The sequence below is a fragment of the Pinus tabuliformis genome, chromosome J, assembly GCF_031772625.1.
Source record: "Pinus tabuliformis cultivar Carrire ecotype Pingquan chromosome J, CPIR1, whole genome shotgun sequence".
Lineage (NCBI taxonomy): Eukaryota > Viridiplantae > Streptophyta > Pinopsida > Pinales > Pinaceae > Pinus > Pinus tabuliformis.
This window is the reverse complement of record NC_142295.1, coordinates 1,619,781,977-1,619,796,297: the sequence shown is the minus strand read 5'-3', so window position 1 is coordinate 1,619,796,297 and position 14,321 is coordinate 1,619,781,977. Positions and strand designations below refer to the sequence as shown.

At 39.0% G+C, this 14,321-nt stretch overlaps 1 protein-coding gene across 2 annotated transcripts in view; it reads left to right on the top strand.

Moving 5' to 3' along the window:
• The window catches only part of LOC149233681 (ubiquitin carboxyl-terminal hydrolase 2-like), a 64,193-nt gene that overhangs the window by 21,352 nt on the left and 28,520 nt on the right, over positions 1-14,321 (top strand). Inside the window, exon 2 of one of the 2 annotated variants that reach the window (XM_089379828.1) lies at positions 667-915. The exons of the other annotated variant lie outside the window; for it this stretch is intronic. Coding sequence (XP_089235954.1) covers positions 667-673 — 7 coding nt within the window. The 3' untranslated portion in view covers positions 674-915. Of the gene's footprint in view, positions 1-666; positions 916-14,321 lie in introns of those variants that run through there. 2 annotated transcript variants of the gene reach the window in all.

The window sequence follows — 14,321 nt, the reverse complement described above, 5'->3', positions numbered from 1 at the left end:
AATATAATCAAGACTTTGGGGCTATTTGGCTGGTGTTCTTTTGGCATTATGAGGTGATGTCCTTTCATACTACCGCTATTGTGTTTAGCTTTCGTATGTTGAATTAATATTAGTTTATGCTTGCCGTTTTGCTTGGATTGATGTGTGCAAGTTATCTTGCATATATCATTGATTTAGAGTAGTATTCTAGGGATAAGCTTGCCAATTCATTTTAAGATAAATGCTTGGTTTATCTTATTCATTATATTGCTCTAATCTTGTGCAAACTAATACGTGTTCAAGTGTGTAGGAAAGATTTTTTTGTGTTGTGTGTAGGAATCTATCTGGAAGTGGAAGAAATCTCAATTAGATCAACTCACTTTTAGATTCACAGTGATCTAAGACTCAGCTATTTTTTTCGCTACAAGTTTGCCATCCAATGAAGAGCAAAATGGAGTTTTCTTAGTCTATAGCTACTTGATCATCCATTTAAAATTCAAAATACTTTTTTGGTTCTAGTTCTTTCAGAGTTATTTTTCCTATTCAAGAGTCATTTCTAATGCTAGGCAAGTATGGGGGTTCACTCCCATTACTTGAGCTAGTACTTCGTAAATTAAATTCTAAATTTAGTTTTGGTTTCTTTTTCCTAATTTTACACTGACAATTGGTATTTTTTGTGTTTTGTAGCCCATAGGCTTGAGCATTGGGCAACAAGGAGCTTGAGGAAAAGCTTTGGAAAACTACTCACTCGTGTGTATGCAGGACCCCCTCATGCTATCCAAAGACTGATTTATGGGGAGGCCATAAGCACTTGGGAGAGAGTTGCAAAATCATCGAGGCCATGGGCCTTTTGAGCCTTGTAAATCTCTTTTGGAGAGTTTTTTCCATCTTCAAGTTTGTTGTTGTTATATTTTTTGGGGAGAGAGTCTAGTTTTGTTAGAGTCTCATCTTTGTAAAGATCTCTCTCGTATTGTGGGCTGCGCTCTTAGAGGCATTTTTACCCAGTTTAAGCGTTAATAAAAGATTAAAAAAAATTGTTGGAGGGAGCTTGGGATTTTTTCTATGGCATCCCCCTTCCTCATTTAGAGGAGGGATTCTTGTGGGTGGCCTAATCTTGCTTTTAGTTTTTTTCTTGGTTTTCTAGCTTTTAAATTTCATATTGTGCATGCTTAAAATCAATACATTTCACTCCACATGCAAATTTTTACTAATCTTGTATTTAAATTCCCACATGCATACGCTCTCAAGTTTTGCAAACTATTTCTTTTTAAAGCAGTTGCATGAAGCATTAGTTTAATTTGGGGAACTAACACAATTTGCACTACTTAATCTAGGTATTTTAGTATAGAAAGACCCCAAACCTCATTAAAATTTATCTCCAACTTAAGTTGGTTGAATAGACTTTTAGGGACCCTCTACCTCTATTCACTCATTGTGAGATCCAAACATTTGGGCGAGGATGAGGTCTGAGGACTAGAGTTCAATTATAACTGTGCCTTAGCACTAATTAATAAAATAAACCAAGAACTCATTCCATCATATTTGCTTTGTTTGCAAAGTTCTTAAATTTCTTGCTATCTTGGTGGTTTAAAGTCTCACATGCAAATCTTATTTCAAGAGGCACTTTGGATGCAAGCATTGTAATTCCTTTTAATTTTGCAACAAGTCTAATTTTCCTTGTACTTGGAAATTGACTCATCTTGTGGTTTAATTATTGTCATAAATGGTTGATTTCACTTTCAAGTACTATTATTTTTGGTTGCATACTTAATTGCATGTTGTCAACTTGGTCTAACATTTGAGTTATTTTTATCCTTTTGAGCAAGATAGTTTCCATGCTTTGATTTGTAGACTTATTCATCTTGAAAACGTTTATAATATCTTGTGCTAACAATTTATTGTTTAACTTTTTTGGATTATTTTGGCTTTCCATTTGAAAGCATTTCACTTCATTCTAAGCAAATACAATTTCATTTCCTAAATAGAAATACTTTGAAGGCACTGGTTGTTTATGTATTTCATGCCTATCTTATGTATTTATGGTTATTGCTCATATCAGTTTTTCTTATAAATCTTAAAAAAATAATCTATGTAACTCTAACAATTCTTCTAGAAACTCACATCTTTTTAACTTAACTTTTCTTTAGGGACCACCCCCCTTAGCTAACCTAGGAGATAGCTCAAACAGAGAGAGTCGGGATTAGTGTGACAACCCCTTCTCTGAGTTCCCTGCCACCAACCACACCTTGTGGGGTTGAGGGTTTTTCTCACTGACTTGTAGGTAGTTGTAGGCGGCAGGGTCAACACAACTATTGCAGCAATTTCGACCTCCAGCTTCAGAATTTCGATCCTGCAATGGAGACAGAATTTCGGCCCTAGCTTCAGCTCAATATCTTGGCACGTGTGAGAGAAAGGTAGCCCAAAAACTCGATTTTCTTCTTCCAGCTTCTCTCCTGCTACAACTTCACACTCTTTTCTGCAACTAGTTTACTGCAACTTTTACTGCAAATCGAACTTGATGAGAGAGTGTGACAAATGAGGTTGAGTTGCTCTAATATATAGGCTTTTGGTGAGGTCGAATTACCCTGTTTGAGGCCAACTTGATCTTCTTTGAGGCCAACTTGGTGGAGGAGGCCTAATTGACCTAATTTACAATAAAATAATTTTCTTCTTTGACAAATAATTCCCAAGAAGGGTTCTTTACAATATGACATGGACAAGGACACTTGACATAAACCCTAGAGGTCTACAATGGAGACCTTGACCTAAAAACAATTGACCCAAGCATGAAACCCATGCTTTAATAAGTCAATTTATATAATAATAAAATTTCTTTTTCTTTCTTTTGATAAATATATTTCATTATGACTCAAATACAATTATGAAGACTGAACCTAGTTACATTCTTCAACACTCCCTCTTAACTAGGGAGGTATTCATAATTTACATATATATACAAGTGCATGGAAGATCTCAAAACATATGAACTATGAAGAGTTTAGGCACAGTTAGTGTCACAAACTAGATTCCTAACCAGGGTAATCTAATCGGGTGGGACTAAGATGGACTAGAGCTTTCAACCACTATAGCTACCATCAAGCTTACTTATTAACCATCAACCCAGGGATCTAGGTGCGTAATTCAAGGTCAAAGCTCTATGACCAACGCCACCCTCCCTACTTCGAGATCTAGACATCAGACACATGTACATGTCCTCCCAGGCATTTTGTATTACACATGATGCCTCAACACTCTTGATTATTCAAATCGGTAACATCAAATCTCTCCCGATCAATTAGATCAGTAACAACAAATAAATCAAGCATGCTTATAGACTAAATTACAAGTCCAAACATGCTTCCAAAACTTCGACCTTTTGAGGAGAGATTTACCTATACATAAACAATCCCAATCCGTAACAAAATTTCAAATACATATAAGTAAACACAAACCTTCAGGGTCTTCAATCATCTTGATGCCACTTTATTCATATGCAACTAGTTGAAAGCTTTTCTTCTTTCGTCACAACACCAAGACATTCTCAATACTTTGTAGTGCATTCATTCTTTGATTTTACTTCAAAGTGTCCATCATGACTATCATGATATGCCCTCCCTCTCAACTGGGGAGATATATCCTTGCTTCTATCCAGGCTCCCTCTTAACTTAGGGAGATCAACTACTTTCTATAACATCAGAGAGTCTTTCAAGGCTTCATTACTTGTTATCAAAGTCATCTTGATCTTATAGCTTTCTTCATCATGCTTATATAGAGATCTTCATTATCTTGAAGATTGTGTACTTGCAAAACTTAATAGCAAGTACAACCAAATACATATAGAGAAGCATGAAGTTTGTTGAAGAATGTAATTAGGTTTCGTCTTCATATTTGTATCTAAGTCATATTTATCAAAATAATGATTTTTTTTATTATTATTATTATTACAATGACTTATTAAAGCATGGGTTTCATGTTTGGGTCATCATTATATAGGTCAAAGTCACCATTGAGGACTTGTAGGATTTATATTGAGTCATTAGAGTCATTGTACATTTTATGAGACCCTTCTTAGGCTTTTGAATGATGTAAAAAGAATTATTTTTAAGTTAAATATGTAATTTGTCACCTCCACACCAAGTTGGCCTTTGCTTGATGAAGTTAACCTACATGAGAGCAATTCGACCCATAAGAAGGCTATATATAGAAGTGCAGTTCGATCTATTTGCTCATCCACTCAACAAGTTCGATATACACAAGAAGCAGTGCAGGAAAAAGTGCGAAGTTCAAGGAGAAGAAGGAGAATTGCAGGATTGAAGTTTTTGGGTTATCTCTCTCTCTCTTTCCTACGAATTTACTGGGTAATTGCAGGACTGAAGTGCTATTGTTGTAGGGATTGAAATTTTGCAGTTTCAGGGGTCGAAGTTGCAAGGGTCAAAGTTCTACTACTGCAGAGATCAAAGTTTTGTTGCTACAAGGTCGAAGGTCTAGATCGAAGATGCTGGAAGGAAGCGCTGTCTTGGTGATTGGAGGAAGTTCGTGTCTAGGTCAAAGAGTCTTGGATTATCTTGTGAAAACTATTGAAGGAAGAGGTTTCACTGGGTTTTCCCCTAGATAGGGGTTTTGCCTTGGTTGAGTGTCTACATCTCGTGTCTCTTGTTTCTTGATCTTCATACACACATAATTTGGTAATTGTTTGATGAAAGATAATATAATAAAGAAGTAAAAGAAGCCAACATAATTCACAAGCAATTATCAAGAAAGAGGAATCAAACCCTAATTCCACTAAGCATTGATCTCTCAAAAAAGTTAACTATATCAGAATTATGTTAATACAATAACGAAAGCATTAGACTTTAGACATCAAATACCTAAACATAGTTTGGTTCATAATCAAGAGACACGTACTTCAACTTCTTGCTAGGGTTTTGTTATAAACCCTAGATCACATCGTTAAAACTTTAAAGTAACTCAATCAAGATATCAGTCTCATTATATCTAGGGCTTCAATATTACTTTAAAAGATATGACAAACTCTTCTATGATATATTGTAAACCCTGAGTCCATGTTTGAGACATTAAGCCTTAGATATCAACAATCAAAACCAATCATAGCACACTCTAAGGTTTCAACAATATGACCAACTTCTACATTTGATTTTATCATTACGTTGGAAACAATATCACCATATCCTAGAATATCAAACTTCTACCAGGGCTTTGTTACAAACCCTAGAACTATGAGCATCAACAATTAGGTTAGCATATATACATATCTAGGATTTCATAATCACGCACAAGCATATCAATATCTATTAGGCAAACCTAAGACATAAATATCAATACATTTAAAGTTAGACATATAACAATTCTGATCAGGCTAGGGTTTGGATCAGACAGACAAATATACACCTAGGGTTTCATTCCTAGGAGCTTACTATAGATATTATAAGGGTTTTGCTCATAAACCCTAAAGGTCTAGGATTTCAATACATAACACAACAAACCCTAAAGGACTAGGGTTTCTATAATAATACCAAAACCCTAAACATCAAAAGAATAATATTTTCTAGATTTCATCAATAACCCTAAGTAGACTAGGGTTTCATAATCAATATTGACACACCCTTAGATTAGGGTTTTACAGAGAACCTTCTATGGCTCCACAAAAATTATGATTTTAATGAGGGTAGATTCAATATAATGATTAATCACCTTAACAAGAATCGTTGTGATTCAATGTTCTAGACATAACGATGTTAGTAATTTAAAGCAAATTTAAAAATGAATGAATATACCTTTATTATGAAGAGATCAAAGCTTATCGTCTATAAGACATACCTTTGAGTTGTTTCTTCATGTAGGACATCGATTCTTGAAGAGCTTCCTTTGCAACCGAAATTCTACCATGCTTTGTCTTCCATAACCCTTGTGTATTCAACAAGCTTTCCTAAACAAGGAAAATATAAAAAGAAAGGTTATTAGCATATAATACAAACACATCTTGATAAGAGAGGAAACCAAACATAAAAAGATAGTACAAGGAGTAAGATACTTATCTTTGGTAAAATGGTAAGGGCTTCCTCTTAATCCAATCTCGAGGGATACCTATAACTTTATCAAAACAATTCAAAAATGTTCTACAAAAGCATGGTAGACCTATGAGTACTAGAAATCAAAACATAAAGGAATACAATTCAAAACTTAGAATAGAGGTATATGTAAGGGATGGAGTCCCTAGCAAATAAGTCTTTGACTTCAAATTCTTCCATCTTGTTCTTCTTTGGTGAACCTTCATCGACAACATTTGCTTGATCCCTATCGACAACATTTGCTTTATCTTTATCGATCCTTGGATTCTCAGAACAATTGTTTCTATAATGACCAAATTTTATGACAATTGTAACATTCAATCTTAGATAGGGCTATTTGCTTCCTTGGTTCTTTGAACTTCTTGAAGCTTCTCTTATTCTTGTGATGAGCGGAATAGGCATTTGAGATGTTCTCCTCTTCATTCTCCTTGTTGCTTACTAATGATATTCTGGCTTCTTCTTGACTACATGCATTCCATAATTGTTCGAATGTAGGAGTATCCTTCCAACTGTTGATTCCTGATGCAAAGGCACTCCAAGATGTTGGTAATCCTAGAAGGGCAGTAATCACGAGCTCCTTTTCAGGTACTATTTCATCTATTGCCTGGAGTTCATCTCTGATTCTAGCTATCTTTACAAAGAAGGATGCCACAATATCATCTTTTTCATCTTCATAGTTCTTAGTTCATTCTTGAGGCTTGCAATTTGACCAATGTTCTTGATTGTGAATAATTTGGATAGGGCCTCATACATTTCTTGAGCAGAATCTATGTTGGATATATATGGAATGAGGTTGTCCTTTATTCCATCCACTATTAGGCTCATGGCCAATATTTCTGTTTCTCTAAACTTTGCTTTCTCTGCTTCACTTGATTCATCTGTAGGCTTCTTTACTTTTCCTTTGACTAGATCCAAAACTTTATTCTTCTCGAGGATGAGATCTATCCTCTTTTTCCATGCCCTGTAGTTGGAGGCTCCTTCTAGTTTGTTTTCTCCCTTCAATGAGTTAGACATGGTTCTTGAAGATAGTAGGCTTATTCCCTTATATGATTCCTTTTTCCTGATAACCCTTATTTAACTTCTTAAGGCTCCTTATTCTCCTTTCAATAGATCTTCAAGTTGCCTTTTTCCTCCTCCTTTATCTTAGCTCCGTTACCATGTTGGAAAATCAGAAAGGCAGAAAGATTTTCTTATGTTGATAATTACTTGTGATATTCTTATGTTCTTATTAACTTTCTTGTGTTCTTCTTTTATCTTTGTTTCATCAAGCAATTATCAAAAACAAAACATGAAGATTAGGGACACCAAATATAGGCGGACAACTAGGGAAAAACCCCTATATAGGGGAAAATCCAGTCAAGAACTCTTCCTTTAGTAGATTCATATGACGGAGAGACAACCAAGACCCTAGACCAACAGACCTTCCTCCTCTACCAAGTCAACCTTCTATTATGTAACAACCTTCAATCTTCCCTTCCTGTTCAACAACTTCAGCCCATCAACATCTCAGAAACTTCAATCCAATTACTGCAACTACTATAGAAATTTCGACCCCCAGCTTCAGAATTTCGATCCTGCAATGGAGACAGAATTTCGGCCCTAGCTTCAGCTCAATACCTTCGCACGTGTGAGAGAAAGGTAGCCCAAAAACTCGATTTTCTTCTTCTATCTTCTCTCCTTCTTCTTGTTGGGCACCAAATTGGCATATCTTTTCCCTACCTTTCCACTCCTCTTTTCACCCTTTTTGCATTCATTCGCTGTGTAACATTATGAGGTAATTCCCCTTTATCATCTCTTGGGATATTTAATTAATGAAGTAGAGTCATGAAAGTTTTTACCTACACAAACCACTAAAACTTGTGATGACCGCAGATTATGGAGCACAGGTGTTGACCGTGTAGCATTTCGCAGTAGTTCCGCAATTCATAGCAGTTGATCGACCACGACAAAGCAGCCTAATTGATTGTAGCTGCTCTCAACCTGTTTTTGACCATTCCTGTTCTTGGTTCTCTCGGCTCCAGTGCTGTGATACAACTGATGTATATCTTTGGGCATATAGTTGCCAGGTTTCAGGGAGAATTATTCTCCTTTGTATTGTATAAAAGACGGGTCATTCCTGTATCAAGGGGACCTCAGTATGATATTGTAATAGCATTATCTAGATTAATAAGATAAACCCTTTGCTGATCTATTGTTCGCTGTGAGTAACGCAGCCCTGATCAAAGAGCTGGGCCTGTTCTTCTGATCAGGTGCTACGTGTTTCCTTGTGTTTTGTGTATTTTATATTTGCTGTGTTATTTCTTGTTGCTGCTACAGATCTCTTAGATAACTGTGAATACCTTTTTACATTCTAGAGTTGAGTTTTACTTTTGTCTCAACAATGTTTTGATTGCCAATCACGAACCCTTGGTTGAGGGCAGATCGTAACCTTGCCCCTGCATATACCTTGCGTGTTGCCTTGAAAAGAATACGCACCTGGATTGATACATTAATGTAGGGAAATGAGTGGATAATCCGTTCATACCTGGACACCAACATTTTGGCGCCGTTGCCAGGGAGGCTAATGAGGTGCAAGACACGATCTGTGTTAACCAGAGGGTCAATCTCTCGTCTTGGGGGGAGAACGAGCTTTCTCACTCTGCTCTAGGTCCTGAGCGCAGGTATTTCGTTTATTTTGAGCTCTTATTGTTTTTGTTTGTTTGTTTGTTTGTTTAGTAGGGCCGATCTCTTGCCCTGGGGAGGGAGGAGTCTTTTGATGCCCTGCTCCAGGCTTTGAGCTTAGATTTTTCCCTAGCATTCTTGTTTTGATTTCGAGAAACCCAATCTCTCGCCCTGAGGAGGGAAGGGTCCTTTAACGCCCTACTTCAGGTCTTGAAGTGTTAAGGTTTCTCGTGTGTGTGTTATTTCTTGATTAGGGTCTGTTCCGGGGAGGGAGGAGTCTTTTGACGCCCTGCTCCAGGTCCTGAACCCTAGGTTCTTGTGTTATTTTTTTTTTGTTCTATCGTCAACTGCCCTCTCTTCAAAGTGATCTCTCGTCCTGGGGAGGGAATGGTCCTCTGACACCCTACTCCAGGCCTTGAGCATTGTGGTTTGATTTTTTCCACCACACCAACTTGTATGAACAAAGAGCCAAATAAAAGCGGTAGAGGGAGAGCCCCAAAGAAGGGAAGATAGGATTTGGGAAGGAACACCTACATTCAACAAATCATTGCAAAAGCTGAGTCAGAGGCATCTTCTGGTGCAGTCGTGAGGCCAGGTGCACGAACAAAATCGGAGGGACAATCTGTAGATCAACTAGTGCTGTTCACAACACCCCCTGCCGGTTCGATACAACAGACTGTCCCAGCAGATGGTGAGACAAGCAACAGTACGCCTGCTACAGGAGTCCTATTGCTTGCAACAGAAGAAGAAGAAGTTACAAGTAAAGCATCCAGAGGAACTGTCCATCCCAGTAGGGCAGAAGAAATTGCAGAGAGGATATCTGAAGGGTCCAGCCATGGTGACAGGGGGAAGAGATTGTAGAAACATTTCTATCACCAAAGGATAGAGGAAGTGCTATTAAGGCAACTCGAACCCCTGTGATAAAAGCCCTTCCTGCGGAGCCAGCTGAAATCCCTAGTGAGTATTGGAGGATATTCATGGCACCTACAACCTCTACCATTGACTTCCCAATTGGGGATTTGGGGACTGGTGCACCAACAAAGCCCATCCCTTTAACAGCTTTACCTAGTTTCCATGGGCTTACTTCAGAAGACCCTAACACGTTTTTGTTTGAATTTGACATTGTGTGTCGAGGGTATGATTACATAACGGATGCTCAGAAATTGAAAATTTTCCCTGCTACGCTAAAAGGAACAACCCTACAGTGGTTTATGGGTCTTGGGGGAAGGTCTATCACCACATGGGAAGCAATGAGAACTGCTTTCTTGGAGAAATACCAAGACTACTGTAAATCACGAGATATTAAAGAAGAGCTTTTTAAATTTATACAGAAAGAGGACGAAAATATGGAAGACTGTGTGGAACACTTTAAATACACATTGCAGAGGTCAAGTCACTCTGACCTGGATAAAAACATTTTGAAAATTATCCTTCTCCGGGCCTTCCGAGAAGATTCTTTGGAATTGTTGAATATAGTTGGAAAGGGGGATATATCAAAGGAGGACTTTGATACCATCTGTGATTTGTGTATTTAGTGCTCAAGAGGGGTTGCAAGAAATAAACAAGGGATTCGATCAACAAAGGTATCTGGTGGAGGTGTTACAAAAGTAGAAATTGGGAACCTGCTGGACAGCCTGAGGACTGATATCCTGAGTACCTTGTCTGAATAGATAGACACACTGCAGGTAAAATAGAAACAGCTAGAATTAGAAAGAACTATGGTTGTATTTTGCCCCACATGCAGAAAGAAACATCCACAGAGGGAATGTCTGTTGAACTCTGTAGAGGAGTGTGCAATCTGTGAACTGAAGCACGTGACAAGTTCATGCCCATCTTTGCCAGGGCTAAAAGCGGTTTTTCAAGGGACAGGAGAAGATATGGAGCAGCTGTACTTTATGGGACCTAAAAAGCCATGGCAACCTCGCTGTCGATGGGAAATCAAGGTATGTTTCCAGATCCATCTCAATATTTTAGAAATTTTAATATAGTTCCCTAGACTATGTCTTATCCGCCTGTATGGCCCCAATACCAGTTTCCACCTTGGCAGCAGTGGGCTCCTCAAGCTCCTCGTGGGGCTTCGAACTGGCGAGGACCTTCTCCTCCTGGTCAGTTTTCTCAGTCAATGCCACAACAGCAACTTCAGTTGCCCTCTAATGTACCCCCTGGCAATCAGCCTATTCGTCCTCAACTCCCTATCCAACCCAATCCGAATCCTAACAATAAAGGGGTTCAGCAAGCTGACACCCTCAACCTGCCTTCATACAGCATCTCCACCGCGGAATTTTATGAGATGCATTTACGATCTGGGTGGCCCATAGGCGCTCAGCCCTCACCAGTTATCATTGAGCAGATTGACAGTGAGGAGAAAGAACCAGAGACGGTCGAAGAAGAACCAAACCGAGTTAACAAAAATCATACACCTCCTCAACCGTTAGCTACTCAAAAACACTAAGCTAAACCGCCATACCCAGAAAGGTTGGCTGTGAGTAAACCAACCCCTCAAACTGAGTTTGACTTGTTAGGGGAGTTACATAATTTATTTGTCAAGATTCCTGGCTGCAAGCCATGAAGGACATACCTATATATTCAAAGACCCTTAGGGAATATTGTGCTAAGAAGCCTAAAAAGAAATCGAGAGATCCGCTCACCATTCATGTAATGGGGAAACTATTAGATTTCATGATGGGAAGGTCCATGCCTGTAAAGTATGGGGATCCTGGGAACCCAATTTTGACTGTGCACGTTAATGGGGTAGAAATTCCAAATGTACTGGTAGATTTGGGCGCTGCCATAAATGTCATCACCGCGGAAACCATGCATGCATTAGGACTTCGTAACCTGAAACATACACCTACGGTGTTAGAACTGGCAGATCGATCTACAGTCAAACCAGTAGGGAAATTAGAAGATATCACGATTTTAGTGGATTCATGGCACTACCCTGTGGACTTCCTAGTACTCCAAATGCACTTTCCAGCTAGAGGCCATCCCTTGATTCTGGGAAGACTGTGGTTGGCAACCGCAGATGCTTATATTGGGTGTCGGTTTGGGCATATGATCATCTCAAATGGGCAAAACACTAAGAATCTAGTGTTATATCCTCCCGCAGAACCTAACCCATCAACAAAACCAGCAGGCCATAAGAAATCTATACACAAGAAAGAGTTCGAATCAGAGAATGAGGAGTTAAGACCAGTTCTCACTATTGGGCAGGCCCTCCAGTTGAAAGATGAAACAAAAGATGACACAATTACTACCTTTATCAGTGATCCTTGTTCTATTTCAGATTTGAATCAGCAAATCCTGGAATTCGTCTTGAGCTGTGAGACTCAGGAAAGTATTGGAGTAGTAGATGGATTTGAGGAGCTACCTACAGCTACGCCCCATGACAGTGTTTCCATGGAAATAAAACTAGGAAAAGCCTTGAATATCAATCCAGAGCTATTAGATACCCAGAAAAAACAACTCCTACATGTTCTTTGGAAACAGAAAGAAGACTTCGCTTGGGACTACTCAGATATGAAGGGAATTCCTGCTAGTCTGTGCACTCATCACATATACATTAAAGAAGACTATCGTCCTGTAAGGCAACCCCAGAGAAGAATGAACCCTGCCCTGAAAAACATCATTAAGGAAAAGCTCAAGAAGCTGCTGGACGTGGGATTTATCTACCCCATTTTAGATAGCCAATGGGTTTCCCCATTGGTAATGGTCCCTAAGAAAAATGGTAAATGGCGAATATGCGTGTACTACAGAGAATTAAACAAGGCAACTCAAAAAGACCATTTTCTGTTACCATTCATTGACCAAGTCTTGGATACATTAGCAGGGAAGAAGTTTTTTCCTTCCTAGACGGATTTATTGGGTACAACCAGATCCAGATAGTTCCTGAAGATCAGGATAAGACCACATTTACATGCCCCTGGGGAACATTTGCATACAGAGTCCTCCCATTTGGTCTCTGTAATGCACCTAGAACGTTTCAGAGGGCAATTTTGGGGATTTTCTCTGATCTGATGGATGATAGTGTTGAAATCTACATGGATGATTTCACGGCATATGGGGATTCATTCGAAGAAGCATTAGGAAAGCTAGAAAAAGTTCTCGAAAGATGCAAGCAGACACATGTCTCCTTAAGTACAGAAAAATGCCATATGATGATGAATGAAGGAATAGTCCTGGGACACTTACTTTCGGTTGCAGGAATCCGGATGGATCCAACCAAGATAAAGGTAATACAACATTTTCCATTACCCAGAACACCCACTCAGGTACGTAGCTTTATCGATTGTGCTGGTTATTACAGACGCTTTATAGAAAATTTTGCTAAAACAACACATCCGCTTTTTCAATTACTGACAAAAGATGCAGACTTTGTGTGGATAGATCACTGTGATGCAGCCTTTGTGAAGATCAAGAAACTGGTCTGTGGTGCTCCGATCCTTAGAGGACCAGACTGGGCATTACCATTCCATATTCATGCTGATGCTTCCCAAACAACAATTGGGGCAGTTTTAGGGCAACAGGTGGATAAGGTACCATATGCAGTTTACTATGTTAGTAAGAACTTGGCTTCTGCCGAGTTAAACTACACAGTGACTGAAAAAGAATTCCTTGCTGTCGTCTACGCCATCAACAAGTTCCGGCACTATATCACTGGTTACCCCACCTTTGCACACACGGATCATGCAGCTATCAGGTATCTGATGATGAACCCATTACTTCTGGTCGTATTACAAGATGGCCTTTGCTACTTCAATAATTTGATAATACCATAGTAGATAAACCAGGAAAGGACAACGTGGTTGCAGATTTTCTGTCTAAATTAGAAAACAATACCGAAGGTACACCTATCGAAGATAGCTTTCCAGATGAATATCTTTTTGCAATTTTCGTTAACACTTCGTGGTATGCAGATATTGCTAACTATCTTGCTACAAGAAAGGTACCTCGTCATTTGTCATACAAGGACCAACGGAAAATTATTCATCATAATACCCGATATTCATGGATGGCAAGATACCTCTTTCATACGGGGGTGGATCAACAGATTCGGTGCTGTGTATCAGAGGATGATATCTATGAGATATTGAAGGCCGCCCATAGTGGGCCTTGTGGAGGACATTTTGCAGATAAAAGAACAGGCCACAAGGTGCTGCAAATGGGATACTATTGGCCTTCTATCTTTCGAGATGCTAGAGATTATGTCCGAAGATGTGACAACTGTCAACGTATGGGACAACCTGAGAAATTAGACGAAATGCCATTACAGCCCCAGATAGTCCTGGAACCTTTTGAGAAATGGGCTATCGATTTTGTTGGACCCATCAACCCACCTTCCCATCAAAAGGTTCACATGCTGGTTTGTACTGATTATGTGACTAAGTTGGTGGAAGCCAGAGCGGTTACGAAAGCAACAGAATAGGTGGTGGCAGACTTCCTTTTTGAAGAGATTTTTGCCCGATATGATACCCCGAGAGAAATTGTTTCAAATGGAGGAGCACAGTGCACTTCCCACATGATAGAGAGGCTTATGCAGAGATATGGGGTCAAATACAGAGTGACAACTCCTTACAACTCCTTACCATCCCT